The sequence below is a fragment of the Euphorbia lathyris genome, chromosome 7, assembly GCF_963576675.1.
Source record: "Euphorbia lathyris chromosome 7, ddEupLath1.1, whole genome shotgun sequence".
In the NCBI taxonomy this organism is placed as follows: domain Eukaryota; kingdom Viridiplantae; phylum Streptophyta; class Magnoliopsida; order Malpighiales; family Euphorbiaceae; genus Euphorbia; species Euphorbia lathyris.
The window spans coordinates 6,606,029-6,628,006 of record NC_088916.1 but is presented as its reverse complement, the minus strand read 5'-3'; the positions used below and the strand labels follow the sequence as shown (position 1 = coordinate 6,628,006).

The following is a 21,978-nucleotide window of genomic DNA, read 5'->3' as shown; positions in this document are numbered from 1 at the left end:
TTAAGAAGACAAAATTACCCTTACTTCTTGCTACCATCTCATTCACTCTCTTTCTCTCTTTGATATCATTTGCTCTCTCTCTCCTCCCTTCGATTTCATTCACCCTCTCTCTCTCTAATTTTTTTTCTCTCCTTCCATGGATGGATTACATCTTTTAGATTCGCTATTAACCTTCTAATGGCTCTGTTATGCATTGAATCTTCAAATCAGGTGTAAAATGCAGACTTCAATATATGCAATCAAAGGCAGTAGTTTAAACGTTTGTTAAATGCATTGAGTCTCAAAAATGGTGGAGACTTCTTGATGAAACACGTTTCTGTCTTTTTTTTCCTGCAAGTGTGTTTCCATTCCATCTTCTTTTGCTGTATCCTTCTTCTTTTCCTTCTTTTTCTACAGTGGGTTAACCTTGCAAAAGGCGATACACACCGGCGATTCAGCTGTCACGAGCGGCTTTAATGGCGATCTGGATCAGTATATCCTTGTTCTGGTTTACAAATAAAGTCTCAATTATTTAGGATAAAACTGAAAAAATCTTCTTGGATTTGATTGTTCTTAAATCTGTCGCTGCTGATTCTGGATAATTAATGGTACAGGAGGGGATGAAGAGAAGGAGAGGAGTGGTTTCCATGGCTGTGAAGAGAGAAAAAGAAATTGAAAGAAAGAGGAAAAAATTGGTCAATTTTATAAAAAAAGGTCAAATTCTCGTGTTTACCGGTGATGACCTGTTAATTGTATTAAATTATCCGGCCACCTTTATTTGAGGTATATTTTTATAACAAAGTGTAATTTAGGTACCAAAGTATGAATTAAAGTATAGTTCAGATACCATTCGTGTAATTTACCCAGAGATTGACTCATAAAATTAATGTATATCAATTTCTAAATCTGGAATCCAGGAGAGCTAAAATGGCTATTTCTCAAAAACTTTTAGGATAAATTACACCAATGGCCACTGAACTTTGCTCAATTTAACATTGTGGTCACTGAACTTCAATTCTTAACAGTATGGCCATAATGTTAAATGGGTAAAGATCAGTAGCCATGGGTGTAATTTACCCTAAAAGTTTTTGAGAAATAGCCATTTTAACTCTCTTGGAGTGATACAGATTTAGAAATTGATATACATTAATTTTACGAAATTTTTTTTTTGAAATGAAATCTCTGCTAATAATTACTCTAATTGTGATGTTTTGTATGTGTGGACTATATTGTCTTTAAAAACTTGCAAAATACATATGTATGGGACAATAATAATTTTTAATTAATGAAATGTTCAAATTTGAATGGGTAAAGATCAGAGGCCATCGGTGTAATTTACCCAAAACTTTTACATTGAAACTATTTTGACGACTTAATCCACAAAAATACACAACTTTCTGTGCTAAACGAATCAAAATGTTCATAAATCTCAAAATTCTTTTTGCTTAATTCAATTTCAATCATGTTATAGAACTAATTAACACAAAATTAACTTCACTGGTTAAGTATTCATGACTGAAATTAGCAGTACTTCCACTGAAAAATAAAGTTAATTTCATTTGCTTTGCTAGGCATTCAAGATCTCAACAATCCATACATCCAAAGCATCAACAAACAAATTAAATTTCACCGGAAGTTGGAAGATTGGGTGGTCGTTTCTCTCAAACCGCGCAGATGATTGAGCCATTGATCCTCAGGAACTCGACCGATCCAATCAGGAACCGATCCTCCAAACGAGATCCCACGCATTGCTTCCCTAACTCGCGTTGCATTCTCCGCCGACAAAGGCGCATTTCTTCGACTTTCATCCTCTCTAAAAGCCCTTGAAATCGCCGAATCATCCGCCTCTCCAATTCTCTCCTCCTCCTCCTCCTCCTCCTCCTCCTCATCGTCGCTGCTCATCTTCTGCTCGACGTCGCCGTTTAGATGAAGAGACGAAATTCCATTTTCCACAACATCACTACGGTGTTCTTCATCGGAGTTGGCATGGCTCGAGTCATCGTCGTCATCCATGGATGAGATCGGCTGGTAGTATTCAGCCGCCGGAGGCGCTACATCAGTATTTGTGTCGGAATCGCTTCCGCTGTTGTTATCTGCAACATGAATCAGATTGATGAAGATCATAATAGAGATGCTATAATTTTATTTTTGAGAAAGAAAAATCACCTTGAGAGAGATCAGGAGCAGCAGTAGAGATGGAGGTAGCATTCATGGCTAGAGATGTCGTCGAAAAAGATAAAATAAGACTCGCAAGTCGCAAGTAGGTAAGAGACGATCCAAAATAAATCTAAGGGTTAAAGGTGTAAAAATGAGTAATTTTATCCCAACGTTTAAAATTATGTAATTCTATCCGTAACGTTTGTAGTCAAGAATAATTTTAACTTAACATTGATAATTTGAGTCCGTTTGAGAAATAATTCACCAAACTGTCTTCTCGGTCATAAATCTTGTCATTTACACTTCATAAGTTATCTAAGGTCTCTAATTTTTAATTTTAATGGATTTAAACCTTTATTTTTAAGACATATACTTGGTGATTAGTTTTTAAGAAAATCGCTTTTATTAATTGGAATCAACAAAAAAAAAAGAAAAAAAAAAGTAAAAATGGAGGGAGATAAACCCTCCCTCAACGAATAGATAAAGAACTCATAGCTCGGGTAAGATAATGAGTCGTAGAGTTCGTTGAACGTTTAACAAAACAAAATGAAACATTTCCTGATTCTCTAATTAACAAGACATAATCAGAGATCACATCATATAAACACGATAGCTGGTGAGATGTCTGACTGATAGCTTGAACTGCAGATGAGCAGTCCGAGCGAACAAAGACATTGTTGTAATTGTTGGTCTTGATCCATTATAATGTTTCACGACTGGTTATGGCTTCAGGTAGGGCATGCTTGTAGAAACCATCTAATGGAGCATGGAGAGCGTAAATGCACGAGCCCTCGTTATTCCTAAGCAAAAAGTCGATTGAGGAGTATCCCCCTTCTTGGAACACAGTTACATCGACGTTACACGCAAGATGACTGACTTTGGGTTTTTATTGGAGTGAGATGCTAGATGTCACCGTATGTCCTTTCATAACATGATTAGTCCATGTAGACTACTAGTTGGCAAGCTCCTGTCGAGCCGATAATAGGATGTGGGCTTTGATAAATTGATTAGGAAATTCGTGCCTCAACTAACAACTTAGTTTTTTGTTATTCAACCATTAGGTGAGACCATTAAGCTACTTTATTTTTATTGATTAAAGTTCAATTTATTCAATTTTTAGATGGATGATTTATTAAGTTTATACTTTGTTAAATTTGTAATATTTTTTGTTTTATGCATTGGTTCTTAACGAATAAGGGTACTCGCGAATTAAATGGGACGGGTATGAGATGTAAAAAGTATATTCGTTAGGATAATGTGACGGGTACGAGTAATTAAAAATTAAATGGATAAGAGTTTGAAATTGGCATTACCCGCAGGTACCTTACCCGTTGTCATCCCTAATTTTGAATGTTAAAAGTGAAATTATTTTTTACTGTCAATATTGGAGGTTATTTTCTTTTCCTGTAAATTTCGAATCATATGAAATGAATACGTTCCGTTAACCGATTTTTATATTCAAAATTGATTATTCTAATAAGGGTTAAGGTACAAAAATACTCTTAACATTTTGAGTCAGGAGTAATTTTACCCCTAACATCTAAATTTGTGCAATTTTACTTCTAACGTTGGAAGTCATGAGCAATTTTACCCCTAATGTTGATAAATTGGGTCAATTTGGAAATAATTCATTAAATTGTCTTTTCGGTCATGAATCTTGTCATCTACACTTGCGTCATTTTATCCGTAACAAATCACAAACATATGTCGGGATGTGAAAAAATATACTATCTTTTTGTACGATACAGATAAAAAAATTCAAAAAATTCACCGAATTTATAAATATTAATCTTCAATCCTATTATTAAATTATAAAAAACATGAAATCCTTTTTTAGAACAAATTGTTATGCAATTGCTACAGAATACGGAACAAAAGTAAATGTGTTTTATAATAATGTCTGAAATTGATCCAATTTATCAACGTTAGGGGTAAAATTACACAATTTTAGACGTTAGGCGTAAAATTATTCCTGATCCAAAACGTTAAATATGACTACAAATAAAAAATTAAAGGCTTAATAATATATTGAAATTAAAAATAAGGAGCAAAATCCACAAAAATAGAATCATGATGAGCCTGGTATGAATTTTTGCGGGAATAAAAGAAAAAAGAAATCTTAAAAAATTTAAAAACGAACTTGCACCAGCCGGGAATCGAACCCGGGTCTGTACCGTGGCAGGGTACTATTCTACCACTAGACCACTGGTGCTGTTGAGAGAAAATCGATAAGTATAATATTTAACTCTTAGAAGGTCTGTTCAAGTTATTTCGAGCCTCAAACACTTCAATCCGGCAAAGTTGCAGCAGGAGAGCCTGAAATGGCAATTCCCATTCTGCGGGATTCAATTTCATGTTCTACCCACCCTTTATTTTGCTCCTCAGTTCCTAATCCAACCAGAAATTGCAATCTAAGGAAGAACAACTGCTTCTGTTTACCTTCATCTCAACTCAATCCTGTTCAGTTAGCTAATTCTTTTCAATTTAGTGTCGGAACTCACCTCATTCCACATCCGAACAAGGTATAAGACATTCAATTTCTTAATTTTCAGTATAATTTAGTTCGAATTGATCTTAAGATTGTGATAGATTGAAAGAGGCGGAGAAGATGCACTTCTTGTTAGCAGCTACAATGGCGGAGTTATTGCTGTTGCTGATGGAGTATCTGGGTATGAAATTCATATGTTTGTTATAGCAATTTTATTATTGTGTGTTGAATGATTTGGACAGCTTGTTTTGATTCTGTTTGAATTTATTGGTAGTTGGGCTGAAGAGAATGTGGATCCTTCATTGTTTCCTCGAGAATTAATGGCTAATGCTTTGTCTTTTCTGAGAGATGAAGAGGTTTGTGTCATCGTTTTTGTTTATTTCTTCATAAAATTATATATTTTGGGGATAAGATTAGTTACTGGGGATAAGACTGTGCATAACCGTGTAATGTTAGTGTTAACGTTTTGTGAATGACTATGTTGCACAGAAACGGAAACTGAAACTGAAACCGTAGTGGAAACGGACTTTGAAAAACGTTACTTCTAAAAAGTTATAGCTAGGAAAGGCTAATGGAAACTGATGTTCGTCAATCTACGGAATAGGTTGATCAAGCTGAGCTGAAATCACCTGAATAGAATGAACAAACCCTCAGAGAGGGGACTGCGTCCCTTCTCAGATGCTTAAGTCAGTGTGTTTATTACGTAGAAAGTATTATGAATGACTATTTATAGATAAATGAAAAGTAACTATTATTGAGTAGCTTTCCACGTGTTGTATATTCCGTGCGCTTTTGTGCATGTCTTCCCTTTACCGGAAATTGTGACGCTACTTAGGGATTAAGAGCGTAACTTTGGAATCCAGTCTTGTGATTGGGACACGTGTCTTGGTGGTTATGCTTTTTGTCTAAAGCTCCTTATTGTTCCACTTGTCCAGGCCTTCATTAAATACGATATCAGAAACAAAAGAAACTAAAACGGAAGCGGATAAGGAATGCTTAAACGCCAATGAAGAAGAGTTTCTGTGCAAATAGGTGGATGGAATGATTTCAGACTGATCTAACAGAAGTCAATTTTCTATTAATTTGGTGTCATGTTTGTGCAATTTAAGGTATAAATTTAGTCCATGACCATTGGTGAGTACAAATTTGCACTCCACTTATGTTGCACGTACACTCCTCTTTTTAGCAGTGTTTACACGTTTCGTGTTCTGTCCGCCTTCTTTTGAAGGCTATTTTATGAAGGTTATGTTTTAGAAATAACGTTTCTGGTGTCCGTTTCCGTCTCAGTGTTCGTATCCATGCAACATAGCTCCACATACAAATTTAGCACTAACTTTTGGTTCCACCACGTGAAAGCTGGTAGAGCTAAGATGGTGCAAACATGGAACCAAATTAATGGAAAATGGCTTTCTGTTAGATCTGTCGTTAGTGGAGTCTGAAATTGTTCAATCTACAAAATTTAGTGGTAATATTATAGGGTTTTATACTTTGGATCTATAATTATTCTCCCTAAATAATCATAGAGCTAAACTTATCCTAATATTTTGGCTTCTGATAAAGTTGATTAACTTAGTGTGATACCTGCAAATTTCACTTGTAGCAGGTGAACTATGAACCCCAGATTCTCTTAAAAAAAGCACATGCTGCTACTTCTTCAACAGGTTCAGCTACTGTGTAAGTTCATATGTAGTTTTCTTGTCCAATACAATATAAATATTGTGCACTTTGATTGAAATCCAACTATTGCGACTGAGAGATTTAAAATGCGTTTGCTTTTCATTTCCGATGTGCGATTCAATTCATTTTTTCCCCTATCTTCATCCTTTAAGGTGGTTCCTTTCTCATTGCACCCTAACACGGTCCTCTCAATACCAGATCGTTACAGTAAAGCCTCAATTTGGCATTCAACTTACTTGCATAATCAATTTACCAAAAATGATCTTTACTTACCAATTTGGTCTTTCACTTGTCATTTTGTTCAAATTAGTGCAGGTTTGATTCTCCTTTTTGTAGATTTTTTTGTTTTTGTTTTTTTACTCAAAACTGATAGCTATTTTGGAAGAAAAATCAACTAATTTCTACTAACTACCAATAATAACAAATAATAAACAACTAACAATAACAACAACAAACAGTAATATGAACAACTTTAAACTAAACATGCCCTTAATCAGCTATGTCAATATTAGAAAACTGACTGTTATTGTTGGACTAATTTGACTAAAAATGTCTAGACTAAAGTTCATTTAAAGGGCCAAATTTTACACTTTATCCATGGGATAACAATCAAATTTAACCTTAAAGTTTTCGGTGAAGTGCGGATTTGGCCCTAACGTATAAAATGGTCCAAATTTAACCACAACGTCTCTAAGCAAGATCAGTTTTAGCTATATGTTACTGAAAATTTTGAAAAGGCTGGTTTGAAATAACTGTCACATCGAATCTTCCAAATATTAATTACTGTCACATCGAATCTTCCAAATATTAATTATGTCTAAGATATTAAGGTCTTGCTAACACATTTACAAAGATTGTGTTTTAAAATGTTAACAACTAAGTCTTCCACATATAAATTAATCACAGTTTTAAAAGTGTATAAAATGTTTACTGTGTTACGAATATAGTTACAAATAACCAACAAAAAATTATGAAACTGGTTCAGTTTATCGACAAACTTGTTTGGAACAACTGATGTGACCATTAAATAACAGTCAAACCAGCTTTTTCAAAATTTCGGTAACATAGGGCTAAAATTGATCTTGCTTTGAAACGTTAGGATTAAATTTGCACTCTTTCATATGTGAAGGTTAAATCCGCACTTCTTCAAAAACGTTAGTATCATATCCCCTTTATCCATTTTCTGGTGGATAATCTAATCTATAGTTTATTGACATGTGAAGTATGGTTGGTTAAATAGAATTGTTGCCATGCTGGAGAAACATGGAATCTTAAAGATTGCCAATGTTGGAGATTGTGGACTTAGAATAATCCGTGGAGGTATGTATGCTACTTCACAGAAATTTCTCTTTCAGCTTTCTGTTGTTAATTACGAAGCCCCGACACTTTTAAGAGGTTAATATATATGTGTCTGGGACACAGACAAGCCAAAACTGTCTTTTCTTTAACATGAGGACATTTTGAGAACACTTGAGGAATGCAGAATAAACTCTTCGTGGATCAGAATTCGAGTGATTGGTGTCTCTGAGTTTGATAACAGTGGTCCCCGCGGACCCGTATCTCATATTTTTAAAAATGTTGTTTTTGTATTTGTACCATATGAATCCGTGTCAGTGCTTCATAGGTTCATCAGGATTCTATGTTTTTGGTTTTACTCTAGAAATAAGAGAAAGCAATTCAGCACTTGCTATAAATACAGGTCAAATTATTTTTGCGTCATCACCTCAAGAGCATTATTTTGATTGTCCATACCAATTAAGCTCAGAAATGGTTGGCCAGACATACATTGATGCAATGGTATGATCATTCTTTATCTAAAATGGTTTGATTCAGTTTAAGCCTAAACCATACGGAGCCCCTAAAGTTGACCATTTTGGTCACTTTGCGCTCCGAGCTTAAGGGACAAATCATTAGCAACTCTAGCTCTCCGAAAGTAACCTAGCGCATCCCTTATTTTTCTTCAATCGGAGAAGATGTTGACCATAAGTACCACTCGCCTTTCGGTTGACTTCCCATATGCAATGTGTCTTTTGCTTTTATAAAAATTTGCAACATGGCCTCTGGGGATGATATTTAAAAGTGTGTATGAGTTTAGAGGCTATTGCAGAATATGCCCTAAGAAGGGGTAAAATGTAAATTTTTTTTTTTTTTTATAGGAAGTCAACTGAAAGGCGAGTGGTAAATTTTTTTCTGATTGAAGACAAATAAGGACACGCTATGTCACTTTCAAAGAGTTAGAGTGGCTGATGGGTTATCCTTTAAGTTCGGAAGGCAAAGTGACCAAAATGGATAGCTTTAGGGGGTTACGTATGATTTTATCATTTCCTTTTCCAATTGCTACTATATTAGTCATGCTATGTTCTAATTTCCAAATAATCTTATGCGTATAGGTTAGCAAAGTGGAATTAATGGAGGGAGACACCATAGTAATGGGTTCAGATGGACTTTTTGACAACGTTTTCAACGAGGAGATTGTTTCAACAATGGCCAAGCACACTTCTGTAGCTGAGGCTGGTATGATTTCATTGTTCAATTTCTATGTTACAGGAGATTTCAACATGTTTGATGTTTTTTCTAACTGAGATTCAATTTCATTGCTAGCAAAGGCATTAGCTAACTTAGCAAACATTCATTCAACGGATTCCGAGTTCGAATCTCCATATGCATTGGAAGCCAGATCCAAGGTGAGCCCATTTTCAACGTCCGGGATCGACGGGTCTTCGACCACTCAAATGGTGATACATTAGCAGTTGTGCTGACGTGTCATCATCTGAATGCTCCCGGACCATTCTAGAAGTTTTCTTAATCAACTAAGATTTTGTGTTTGGGACAAGTGTAAACTCTTTCAAAACATTTTGTTAACAACAGGGTTTTGATGTTCCTTTGTGGAAGAAAATTTTGGGGAGGAAGCTTACAGGTATGATTTGATTTGTTATTCTATCGTGAATTTCGTTATCAGGTAAAAATGTATCGATGATCATTGAAATTTAGGGTAAATTACACCCATGGCCACTGAACTTACTTATTTTAACAGTGTGGTCACTGAACTTCAATTCTTAACGGTATGAACACAGAACCTTACACTTTTTAATACAGGTGACCACTAACTCCTCAAAATGATTGTTAACGACCTTAAAATGAAAATATTCAAAAATTAAAGTTGTCTAGAACGACATTTACCATGAAACCACATTTTTTATTTTTCAAAATCACCTTTTTTGTAGCTTTCTTTTTCTAAAAATTCACTTTCTTTCCTAGCCAAATAACACCTAAACTCAAAACGAAAATTTTCAAGAATTAAAGTTCCCTAGAATATCATTAACTCTACTAATTTTTTGTTTTGATACCGTCAACAGTCGTTTTGAGATGTTGAGTGGCCACCGGTGTTAAAAAGTGGAAAGTCTAGTGACCATACTGTTAGGAATTGAAGTTCACTGACCACAATGTTAAAATGGGTAAAGTTCAGTGACCATGGGTGTAATTTACCCTTGAAATTTAGGATTTATTTCACAAAAGATAAGTGAACTGCATTTTCTTTCAATAAAATCAATGATTTCACATACAAATTTAGCTTCTACATAGAAAATAATGCAATCTTAAGCCTATCGTTTACCAAACGATGCAATTTCAAACCTAATTAGTTAAGAATGTGTTTTTTTTTTTCATGTTTTGGCCAGCCTGTAATCTCCATGCGTTCTGGTCATCTTATCGGGCTTGAAATCGCACAATTATGTTAATAAAAAAACCAGTTTCGTTTATAAGGTTTGAAAACGTTAGACTTAAGATTGCACTATTTCATACGTGAAGGCTAAATCCGCTCCCCCCAATAACTATAGAACTAAATTTGTACTTTATGCTTAGTTATTCCGACCAATTTTTGTACAATAACACATTGGAATGTTTATGTCGCACAAAGTCACGCTAGACATCTCAAAGTTTTACGGGGGACATGACATATGACGGCTACTAGTGTGCCATGTGGCACACTTTAATCCACACAAATATTTTAAGAAATCGTATTATTGTCTTTCATGATGCTCGGCTTGTATACAGTCAACTGTCACGTCAACAATTTGGTGAGTTTGTTTGTATATAAATTAATCGAAATGATTTTACTGAAATCAAATGTGAAGTTCAATGATTTTATTAAAAAAATAAAGTTTAATAACATTTGTAGAACTAACTCGAACTTCAGTGACCGTCTGCACAATTAATCCTTTAATTATCCTTTGATACAAAAGCTAATTAAGTTTGATAACGAGCAGGTGGAAAGCTTGATGATATCACGGTGGTTGTTGGTCGAGTTATGAGTTCATCGGATTCAGAAGACAAAACTCACTTTGAATATCATCTTCCCACAACTTCCTGAATTTTTTTATAGTACTCCGAGAGTAAACACTCAACCAACCAATCAAGTTAGTTTTGTATATCAGTACATGAAAAATGATTGGTGTAAAAGGAAAAAAAAAATGTAAATGTAATATTAATTGATTCGTGAAATGTATTCCTACCGAAATATTCTAATTTTTTTCCTGAAACAAGTACAAGAAATACACTTCTTCACAAGAACATATTCATTGACAAATTAAATAGCCATTTGGTAAGGTTTTATGCAATTGTTGTGTAATAGGCATAGCTGGAATTTTCTTTTTCTATAGCAGGGTGCAGGGGCGGAGATAGCGGGGGCCAGGGGTCCTGGCTTCTCCGGTTGCTGGAACCATCATGGTCACGAATAGTTTCGGTCTTTCTGTTTCTACAAAATTTAAGGTTGTGGTGATTTCGGTCCCGTTGTTTCCAAGAAATTTAGCTCGGATGTTATATTAGTATCTAAAATTGGCTCAGGTCCTATTAAGTCCTCTCTAAATCCAAAATTTCAATTTTTTAGCTTGTTAACAAATCACAAACATATGTTGATGTGAAAAAAATATTAAAAATATATTGTCTTTTGTACGAATTAGACAAAAAAAATTCAAAAAATTCACCGAATTTATAAATATTAATCTCCAATTTTATTATTAAATTATAAAAAACATTATATCATTTTTTTTAGAACAAATTGATATGCAATTGGTGCAAAATAAAGAAAAAAAATGACTGTATATTATAATAGTATTTTAGACGTTAGGGGTAAAATTGCTCCTCACCCAAAATGTTAGGGGTATTTTTGCTCTTGGCAACAAATATTACTCTAAAAAAAATTTACATAGAATTTGCCCCCCTCCCTCAAATCCTGGATCCGCCACTGCTCTTAGGTCATCTCTAAGTCCAAATTTCTAAAAAAATTTGGCCCATTAGGTTTTTCTTAAATCTAAATTTCTAATTTTTTTGGTCTATTAGACGCTCTCTAAATCCGAATTTTTTCTATTAGACACCAATTTAGCAAAAAAAAAACAAAAAAATTTACACACCACGTGTAAAATCGGCCTCCCCAACTGAATAATCTTGTATTCGTCACTGATAGAGTGTACTAAATTCCAAATCTTTTTTTTTTTTTTTTCATTTTTTTCCTTTTTACCTCTCCAAAGTTTGAACCTGCTTTTGTTCCAAAAAGATCCTCTTGGAATTTGCTAGAATTGAGTCAATTTTCTATATTCAAAATGTGCCCTTGTCCCTTTAATGTATAAAACAATATAATATTATACCTAGGTGTTGGAAAATAAAATGTTTTGAAAAGAATTAGGTAAAAGAAAATTTCTTTTGTTATATGAGTTGCTATTATTTTTAAAATGATAAGAAGAAATGGAATACGTGTTCCAAAAGGGATAGGAAAATGTTTTACTCGAGCACACTGTTCTAGTAGGTAGTACCCGGGAGCCAAATATCTACAACATAGTGGATATTGAGGTACGAAGTAGGATTAGACGTAACATGAAAAGAACCACATGGGATCCAAGGCTCATCCTAGATACAGATGGACCTTCCGTCACCAACAAGCCAACGATATCCACTAGACAATCAACTAATAATAGGGTTGGTCATAGGATTGGTCGTGATATTTTATGAACCCTAAATTGAATAAGAGATTATGACCCTTTAATAAATAAATAAAAAAGAAAAAAAAAGCATTTAAAAATGTAAAATGTATTCCAATCAAAGATAAACAAAGTAATTCATGTTCCATTTTTTTTTTATCAATGTTATAAAACTCGGACTGAAGCGATTGGTTCAATTTGGACCTTATGTTTAAATAAAATCTTCATATATAAAATAATTTTAGCAAAAATAGATCGGTCTAAGGGACCTTATTTTAGTGAGGCATTCACATCGTCTACGTCATGTGAGTGTTTTCCTAATTCGATGGTGCTTTGATTGCACCCTCTGGCGCGTGAGAGGGCATTTCGTCTGGTAATTAGTTAAAGGCTTGTGAATGATATTTACTTATAAACTAGTTGAGATTCTCATTCCTTTCCTCTCTTGGATGAGAATGCTTAATTTGCTTTTATCTTCTTCCAAACCATTTCAAGTGGTTCACTTTAATCATAAATTTCTCATTTATCCGTTTTGAGTTTATAATATACCGTTAAAAAGATCTCATAACATAGAATACACGTATTTCAAGTTATTTTAAACTTCATTTATCCGTTATATATTTAAGCCTCAAGTTGACAAAAAATAACAAACTAAAAGTTGTTTATAATTTGTTTTAGATATATATAATTTATAAAAATAATTTAAAATTAATTATATATATTTAATATATAAAAATATTATTTTTTTATTACGTCATTCGGAAGTCTGACCAAGTAATCCGTGACTCATCTTTCAGATTTGGGCCTTATGTGAGCTGATGAAAACAATAAAGGGAAATTTACATGAAAATTCAAGTTTTAAAAATTATTTAGATGTGTCAAATCATTATTTGAATCATGTTAAACCAAACATAGGTCAAAATACATGAATATTATAATTAAGTACAAATTTATAATTAAGTCATATCACTAAATTTAATTTTTAATATGTCATTATTTTCTATATATTATAATTTTACACCATAATTTAAAAATTCTAGACTCCAATTCATAAATCATAAACCCTAGAAAATATATTATAGACTTCTAATTTATAAATTCTAATCCTTAAAATATATTAAAAGTACTGATTATACTAGCTTGATATAATCTAAAATTATGACTTGACATAGTTGTAAATAATTTTTAAAAGATGAATTTCTGTATAATTTCCCCCCAAAAATATCACCATTTTTAATATATTTTAAAAATTGTAATTTTTAAATTAGAAGTAAAGCATATATTTTTTAGAGCTAGAATTTATAAATTGCAGTTTAAAATTTATAAATTAGAATATAAAAATATACTTATTTTATAATTTTTATAAAATAATAACAGAGTTAGAATTAAGTTTTGTAATATAATGTAATTGTAATTTTTATATCTAATGTGATTTTCATATAAAAAAACCCAACAACCAAACATGCTTTGTTTTAAATATAGGGATAATATGCGAAAATATCTCTAACGTTTAGAGCTAGGAGCAATTTTACCTCTAACGTCTAACGTTGATAGCCAAGAGTAATTTTATCCCTAACGTTCGTAAATTAGATCAATTTCCGACATTATTATAAAACACATATATTTTGTTCTTTATTCTTCACCAATTGCATATCAGTTGGTTCTAAAAAAATATTTCATATTTTTTTATAATTTAATAATAGAATTGAAAATTAATATTTATAAGTTTGGCTAAATATTTAAATCTTGTAATTTCCGCTTCACATGTGTACCACCACTCATTAATTCACTTTTGATCATGTTTGTGATCTGTTATTAATGAGTGGTGGTACACATGTGAAGCGGAAATTACAAGATTCATGACCGAGAAGACAGTTTGTTGAATAATTTTTCAAATTGACCTAACTTGTCAACGTTAGAGGTAGAATTGCTCTTAACTGCCAATGTTAAGGGTAAAATTATACGATTTTAAACGTTATGGATAAAATTACTCCTAACTATAAACTTTAAGGGTATATTTGCACCATATCCCTTAAATATACCGTAGTTAGCCAAAGAACAAAAAAAGTGTTCAAGAAAATGGCTACATGACCCTAAACCCTCAAAATCCAGAATCCATTGCTAATGTAACAATAAATAATAACCTTAAATTTGAAGATGATATATCTTAACCACTCTTAAATCACTAAAAGTCAATTTTTTATATTATTTTTAGAGAGTTCACTAAAAGTCTTTTGAAGATGTTCTTATGCACTTTTTAAGCCCAGCCATTAAAATTATTATTTTTTTTATAATTTGCTTTTAAATAATATCATATGATCATTAGTATATTGAATTTATTATTTTTAGATATTTTTCTTTAATTTCGTTATCAACTTGTTTTTATGACATAATTTAAAAGCTGAAGGACATCATTTCATAGTTTTTAATAAATTATATTTCTTATAAACATTATTTTTTACTTATTCTAAGAATTGTTTTTTAAGTAGTAATAGTGTTGTTGAAATGTTATTTTTAATATATAGATTACAAATATAAATGTTTTTCTATATTAAATCATTTTATATTATTATATTTTAGATAATATATAATAATTTGTTTATTCACGACTAAGAAAATACAAAAATATAAGACCTAATACACAAATAACCCTTGAACTTGTCCAAATGTTGCAACTGCTCCCTCCAACTTTCAATTGTAACAACTTACCCCCTAAACTTGTTCAATTGTAAAACATAACCCCAAATTGAGAATTTTTTTACCCCGTACTTGAAGCAACCGTAAAAACATTTCTCCGAATTCGTATCACGCCAAAGATCTGATTATCACACTCCACGAGCGTTGCAGCTTTTGTATTTTCACGTGTTGCTTCAATTGCAGTCCATGTCAGCAATTTGGAGTTATGATTTACAATTGGACAAGTTTGAAGGGTTATGTTTTACAATTAGACAAATTTAAGGGGTAAGTTGTTACAATTGAAAGTTCGGGGGGCAGTTGCAACATTTGGACAAATTCATGGGGTTATTTATGTATTAGGCCAAAATATAAATATGATTAATCCTCAAAGGCTTTATCCGACTAGTGTCTAATTTTTTTTTACAACCTTGCAATCGAGTCTATTTGCAAGTATTCCATACGAGTTTCGTCGTGCTTGTTATCGTCATAATTTATATCATTTTTAGTATTTAATTACTAGCTATTTTGTACCATTTTAATAAATTTTAATGATGGTTTTTGTATTTTTCTTCATTTTATGTATCTAAGCCACTTTATGTGTTTTCTAGGCATTTTCGCAAGGTTTTCGGTACAAATAACCAAGTCGGGGCTTAAGGCGGCAGCTCGGGAGTAAAAGAGACAAGAAAAGAGGATCTTTAGTGACACCCAGCGTGCACTTCGTCGCGGATAGGTGCTGCAAGATAAGAGTCTAATTGTTCACACTAGGACAGATTTGACACATTTTCGTATTTTCAACTTTTCTCCCTCATACGGACTCGGATTGAGGCGATTCAAAATGCGTTGAAAAGCTAAGAGAAAGATGAACAAATGTTTAATAATAATCATCTCCAAATTCGAAGTGCATCAGGCCCAGAAAATTATCCAAAGTTGATGAATATGTTGAAGCCTAAGATTCCTTTGACATTTCAACTCCTAAATTATTAAAATCTTCCCCCCATGCTCTCTTAAATGCTAAATTCAGATGATAAGGAGTGGGAGGCCATAAGGATGACTTGGTCTTTGGAATTTTGTGTACCATTTTACTATTAAAGGAGGCCTTGGGTGCCATTTGAAGACACACCAAGCTTAGGCTTAATTCTTCCCTCTATAATGTTATTTTGTTGATTCTTATCCTTAAGAATTAGTTGTTTGTGTTGTTCTTATTGTTGTTAGAGTGTTATTTGTGCAAAAGTTCATCTAATAAAAGTAAGTTTCAAGTTACCGAAGAAGTTCGTTCGGTAATCGTCACTACGGTTTCTTCTAAACTTTAATCTCTTTTATTAATATGAACACTATTATCTATCTTTCTAAAATGTGTTTTAATCTAATGATGGGCTAAACCCCTCTTAACTAAGGCTAAAAGTGGATCTTAACCTTAATTATGTGGTAATTACGTTTAACCTATTTAAGTTATCTTTATCCTTTTGGAGAACTAACTTATGATTCTTAATGCTTGTAGGAGATGGGCCAACTCTCTACTTGGATATAATTAATCGTTTATATTGACCGTGATTAAATTGATTAATCGAAATTCATAAGTTGGACCTAATGACCATTTAGTGTGGCTTATTAGTTTTCCAAGGTTTTTCATGAATCTTATTACAAATCTTTAATTTATTACTTGAGCCGGACCAAGGGAAAGTAATAAATCGAAGGTTTGGAAATAAGAAAACTTAATGCTTCTTTGGATTAATTACTTGAGCCGGACCAAGAGAAAGTAATTAATCGAAAGTTTAGAACTAATTACTCGAGCGGTTTTTCTTGAATCTTAGGTAATCACTTTAGCCGGACCAAGGTAAAGTAGGTTAAAAAGGTTTAGATTTAATCTTGTTACAAATCTTAGATTTATTACTTGAGCCGGACCAAGGGAAAGTAATAAATCGAAGGTTTGGAACTAAGAAAACTTAATGCTTCTCTTGATTAATTACTTGAGCCGGACCAAGGGAAAGTAATTAGTCGAGAGTTTAGAACCGATCTCGAGAACTATTAGTTAATAAGAAAAATCGCCATCTTAAAAAGGATAAACAACTTAAAAGGGGTTAAGTGTTTTACCAAGCAAAGAGGTTAAGTGAAGCTAGAAGCCTTAGTTTCTTTTATTATAAGTAATCTCTCACTTAATTTGTGTAATTTTTATTTCACTTCTTGCTTAAGTCTTAGCTTGGCTGTCCAACAAACTCTACATTTCGGTTGTTTAAATAATAGATAGTAAGCAAAGAGATTAGTACTTATAATCACCATCCTCGTGGGAACGATACTCTACTTTCACTTTATTACTTGATACACGACTAAGGTACACTTGCCTTCACATGCACGTATACGTAAAACGCGCATCAAGTTTTTGGCGCCGTTGTCGGGGATAGTAGAATTATAATATTAATCTAGTCGAGCTTCTATTAATTTAGACGTTTTATTTTCTTTTATTTTTGTTGTTTTTATGAACACAAGAAGTTTAAGTTGGCCTTTATTATTGCCCGATCCTGAAATTGAGCGTACTTTTCACAGGAACTTGGCTAATCGAAGAGCAAACATGGCGCAAGAGGAACGTTCCATCATGGATCTACTCACTCCGAACCGTTTGGACATGAATTCAAGTATCGTGGAACCTACCATTGGAGCAAACAACTTCGAGATCAAGCCGGCAATGATCCAACTTATACAAAACTCCGGTCAATTTGGCGGAGATCCGAGAGAAGATCCAAACTCCCATTTAAATAAATTTGTTAAACATTGTTCTATGCTTAAGCAAAATGGGGTACCACCAGAAGCTATTAAACTAAAATTGTTTTCTTTTTCTTTAAGGGATGATGCAGCTGACTGGTTGGATTCTCTCGAGGCCGGATCCATTGGAACATGGGATGAGTTAGTTAAGAAATTCTTAGCTAAGTACTTCCCTCCATCTAAAACGGCGATGTACAAAAACGAGATAAGTTCTTTTCGCCAAACCGAGAGAGAGACACTATATGATGCGTGGGAGCGATTTCGTCGACTATTGAAGAAATGCCCACATCATGGATTTGAGAAGTGGCAACAGGTTAGTATTTTTTATAATGGTTTATCTTCCGCTAACTGTGCCACAATTGATTCCGCCGCAGGTGGCAACATTCTTAAGAAAACCCAAACGGAGGCTTATGATTTAATCCAAGAATTGGCGGAAAGGTGCTCTCATTGGCAAGCGGAGAAAAACCTCGAAACAAGAGCGGGAACATATTTGGTTGATTCGTCATCAAGATCTAGCATTGATGAGTTAAATAAAAAATTGGATCTATTAATGGCTAATTTGAACCAAAATAATTTGTGTGATTTATGTGGTTTAAATGGGCATAAGAGTGAGGATTGTCAAGCGGCAAACCCATTCCTTGGGGATACCGCTAGTGCAAACTTTGTGGGAAATTTTAAGCAATCTAATCCTTATTCCAACACGTACAACAATGGTTGGAGAAATCACCCTAATTTCTCATGGACTAATAATCAAAATGTGCAAAATCCGCAAAGACCTCCACCCGGATTTAATCCTAATGAAAAGAGAAATAACGGTGATGAAGCTTCGGCTATTGTAACAATTCTTGCAAAAATGGAATCTCGTCTTGCAGGTATGGAGGAATGGAAGAGAAATCAAGAGACGTTCACAAAAGGGCTTGAAACGAGCATAAGCCAATTAGCAAAAGCCATGTCCGAATGTCCTATGGGATCCCTTCCAAGCAACACGGAAACAAATCCAAAGGAGCATGTGAAAGCCATCACATTGAGAAACAACAAAGAGTTACAATCGGCTCCGAGCAAACAGGTAAAAGATACCACGGATGAGGTAAGTACTTCTCAACCTCAAGATCCATCTCCTCCTAAGCTTTTTGCGGATCCACTTGTTCAACCCTACAAAACAAAAATTCCATTTCCCCAAAGGTTGAACAAGGAGAAACAAGAAAAGCAATTCTCCAAATTTTTCGACATTTTCAAGAAATTACATATAAATATTCCGTTTGCGGAAGCCTTGGAAAATATGCCCATGTATGCTAAATTTTTAAAAGATATACTTTCCAAAAAGAGAAAATTGGAGGATAATGAAACAGTGAAATTAACGGAAGGATGTTCGGCTATCCTACTCAATAAACTACCACCCAAATTGAAGGACCCGGGAAGTTTCTCTATCCCGTGTACTATCGGTGGTATGTATTTCGAAAGAGCTCTATGTGATCTTGGAGCAAGCATAAATCTCATGCCATTAAGTATCTTTCGAAAATTGGGTTTAGGAGAGCCGAAACCCACTAAGGTTTCCTTACAATTAGCCGACCGTTCTCTTGCATACCCCAAAGGGTTTGTAGAAGATGTGTTGGTTAAGGTGGATAAATTCATCTTTCCGGCTGATTTTATTGTTCTTGATATGGAGGAGGATGATCGAGTCCCGATAATTTTGGGTCGTCCTTTTCTAGCAACCGGGAGAACACTTATAGATGTGCAACAAGGGAAATTAATTCTCCGGTTACAAGATGAGGAAGTGATTTTTAATGTTTTCAATTCTTTAAAGTATCCTTCCGAAAATATTGACCATTGCAACTTTCTTGATATAACAGACGAAGTTGTAAAAGATGTTTTTCAGAATGACATGTGTGAAGACCCATTGGAAAAAGTAATGCTAAATGGTCTCGGGTTAAATCAAGAGGAGGTCGTGATAGATCGAGAAATTGCCAATTTGACTTATGACCCCGAGGATTGCATGTGGATCCGTGACCAATATGAGAAAATCATCCGAGGGGACAAACCGAGGCCCAAATCATCATTGGAAGAGCCACCCGAATTAGACCTTAAACCCTTACCATCTCATTTGAAATATGCATTTTTAAGTGAAAACTCAAACTTACCTGTTGTAATTTCTTCTTCTTTGACAGGTGAAATGGAAGAGAAATTGATTAATGTGCTCAAAGATCACAAGAAAGCTTTCGGATGGACATTGGCGGACATCAAAGGAATAAGTCCTTCTATTTGCACACACAAAATTTTCATGGAAGAACAAGTTAAACCGACGGCCCAACCTCAAAGACGCCTAAACCCAAGCATGAAGGAAGTGGTGAAAACTGAAATTCTAAAACTCCATGCAGGTATCATCTATCCAATCTCGGATAGTAGTTGCGTAAGTCCGGTACAAGTCGTACCTAAAAAGGGAGGTATAACTGTTCAAGCTAATGAAAAAAATGAACTAATCCCGGTAAGAAAGGTAACCGGGTGGCGCATGTGTATTGATTACCGAAAATTGAATGATGCCACTCGGAAAGACCATTTTCCTTTACCTTTCATCGATCAAATGCTTGAAAGATTGTTGGGACATGCTTATATGTGTAATTTAGATGGCTATTCCGGATACATGCAAATCCCGGTTGCTCCAAGCGACCAAGAGAAAACAACTTTTACATGTCCATATGGAACTTTTGCCTATCGTAGAATGCCTTTCGGATTATGTAATGCCCCGGCTACTTTTCAAAGGTGCATGATGGCAATTTTTGATGACATGATTGAAAACTTCATGGAGGTTTTCATGGACGATTTTTCCGTGTTTGGAAAAACATTTGATAGTTGCTTGCATAATTTGGAACTAGTGCTTAAAAGATGTGAAGATACTAATTTGATTCTAAATTGGGAAAAATGTCAGTTTATGGTCAATGAATCAATTGTTCTAGGTCATAAAGTATCATGTCAAGGCATAGAAGTAGATCCGGCAAAGGTGGAGGTAATTGCAAAATTGCCACCGCCTAATTCTGTTAAGGCTATCCGAAGCTTTCTCGGGCATGTAGGATTCTATAGGCGTTTCATAAAAGATTTCTCGAAAATTTCAAAGCCATTGACCCAACTGTTGATGAAAGATGTTGAGTTTAACTTTTCTAAAGAATGCTTATCCGCCTTTGAACTATTGAAAGAAAAGTTAATTGATGCACCAATAATGATTAGTCCTAATTGGAGTTTACCTTTTGAACTAATGTGTGACGCTAGCGATTTAGCAGTTGGAGCATGTTTGGGACAGCGAAAAGATAAGAATTTTCAACCGATATACTTTGCTAGTAGGACGTTGAATGAAGCACAACAAAATTATACAACAACCGAAAAGGAGCTACTAGCAATTGTTTTCGCTTTTGATAAATTTCGTTCTTATCTTGTGCTTTCAAAAGTTATCGTTTACACTGATCATTCCGCACTAAAATATCTCTTATCTAAACAGGATGCAAAACCGAGATTGATCAGATGGGTTCTCCTACTCCAGGAATTTGATTTGGAGATACGAGACACGAAAGGGGTAGCTAATGTAGTTGCCGATCACCTTTCACGATTGGAGTTTGAACCACATAGAACCGACGTGCAAAGAGAGATCAAGGAGTTCTTTCCAGATGAATCATTGTTTAGCGTATCAACACTACCATGGTTCGCCGATTTCGCAAACTTTCAAGCGGGTAATATACTTCCTCATGGGCTCACATACCAACAAAGACGTAAGTTCTTCGCCGATGCAAAGCACTATCTATGGGATGAGCCTTTCCTTTTTAAGGTTTGTGGAGACAATGTGATTCGTAGGTGTATCCCAGAAGAAGAGGTAAAATCTATACTTGAGTTTTGTCACTCACGTGAACCCGGTGGCCACCACGGTCCAAACCGTACGGCTGCCAAGGTCTTACAATGTGGGTTTTATTGGCCTACGATCTTTAAAGATGCATATGAGTTCGTAAAATCTTGCGATAAGTGCCAACGAACGGGTAACATATCACGTAGACACGAAATGCCCCTATCGAGTATATTGGTTTGTGAAATTTTTGATGTGTGGGGCATTGATTTTATGGGTCCTTTTCCGAATTCATTTGGTAACCAATTTGTGCTTGTTGCAGTTGATTACGTATCCAAATGGGTAGAGGCGATTGCTTCACCTACTAATGATGCTCGGGTGGTTACGAAGTTCCTAAAGAAAAACATCTTCACTAGATTTGGAACACCCCGAGCAATCATTAGTGATGGTGG

General features: G+C 34.2%; 2 protein-coding genes and 1 non-coding gene across 4 annotated transcripts; 1 reads left to right on the top strand and 2 right to left on the bottom strand.

The window, feature by feature from the left end:
- Nucleotides 1-1,516: 1,516 nt before the first annotated feature.
- On the bottom strand, nucleotides 1,517-2,286 carry LOC136200443 (uncharacterized). Its single transcript, XM_065990820.1, has 2 exons — nucleotides 2,146-2,286; nucleotides 1,517-2,072 (listed from the first exon to the last, which is right to left on the bottom strand). Exons 1-2 carry the CDS (start codon nucleotides 2,189-2,191, stop codon nucleotides 1,606-1,608), a joined length of 513 nt encoding a protein of 170 aa, XP_065846892.1. The 5' UTR covers nucleotides 2,192-2,286; the 3' UTR covers nucleotides 1,517-1,605.
- A 1,991-nt stretch (nucleotides 2,287-4,277) lies between these two features.
- On the bottom strand, nucleotides 4,278-4,348 carry TRNAG-GCC (transfer RNA glycine (anticodon GCC)). The gene has a single exon. It is a non-coding gene; the product is annotated as a tRNA-Gly (tRNA).
- A 73-nt stretch (nucleotides 4,349-4,421) lies between these two features.
- On the top strand, nucleotides 4,422-10,917 carry LOC136201125 (probable protein phosphatase 2C 26). 2 transcript variants are annotated; one of them, XM_065991710.1, is made up of 10 exons: nucleotides 4,422-4,658; nucleotides 4,726-4,805; nucleotides 4,899-4,980; nucleotides 6,228-6,298; nucleotides 7,542-7,621; nucleotides 8,001-8,098; nucleotides 8,692-8,815; nucleotides 8,903-8,985; nucleotides 9,170-9,218; nucleotides 10,567-10,917. In XM_065991710.1, exons 1-10 carry the CDS (start codon nucleotides 4,458-4,460, stop codon nucleotides 10,668-10,670), a joined length of 972 nt encoding a protein of 323 aa, XP_065847782.1. In that variant the 5' UTR covers nucleotides 4,422-4,457; the 3' UTR covers nucleotides 10,671-10,917. The 2 variants fall into 2 exon arrangements, with proteins under 2 accessions (XP_065847782.1, XP_065847781.1); XM_065991709.1 differs by having other exon boundaries at nucleotides 6,225-6,298.
- The last annotated feature ends 11,061 nt before the right edge of the window (nucleotides 10,918-21,978 follow it).

Excerpts from the sequence above, each read along its gene's own strand:
- LOC136201125 (XM_065991709.1), top strand. The coding sequence starts at position 4,458 with ATGGCAATTCCCATTCTGCGGGATTCAATTTCATGTTCTACCCACCCT. Across the intron at positions 6,299-7,541 it reads TCAACAGGTTCAGCTACTGT|AATTGTTGCCATGCTGGAGA; the intron begins GTAAGTTCATAT and ends TTGGTTAAATAG. Across the intron at positions 9,219-10,566 it reads TTTGGGGAGGAAGCTTACAG|GTGGAAAGCTTGATGATATC; the intron begins GTATGATTTGAT and ends GATAACGAGCAG.
- LOC136200443 (XM_065990820.1), bottom strand. The coding sequence starts at position 2,191 with ATGAATGCTACCTCCATCTCTACTGCTGCTCCTGATCTCTCTCAAG. Across the intron at positions 2,073-2,145 it reads TGCTCCTGATCTCTCTCAAG|ATAACAACAGCGGAAGCGAT; the intron begins GTGATTTTTCTT and ends TTCATGTTGCAG.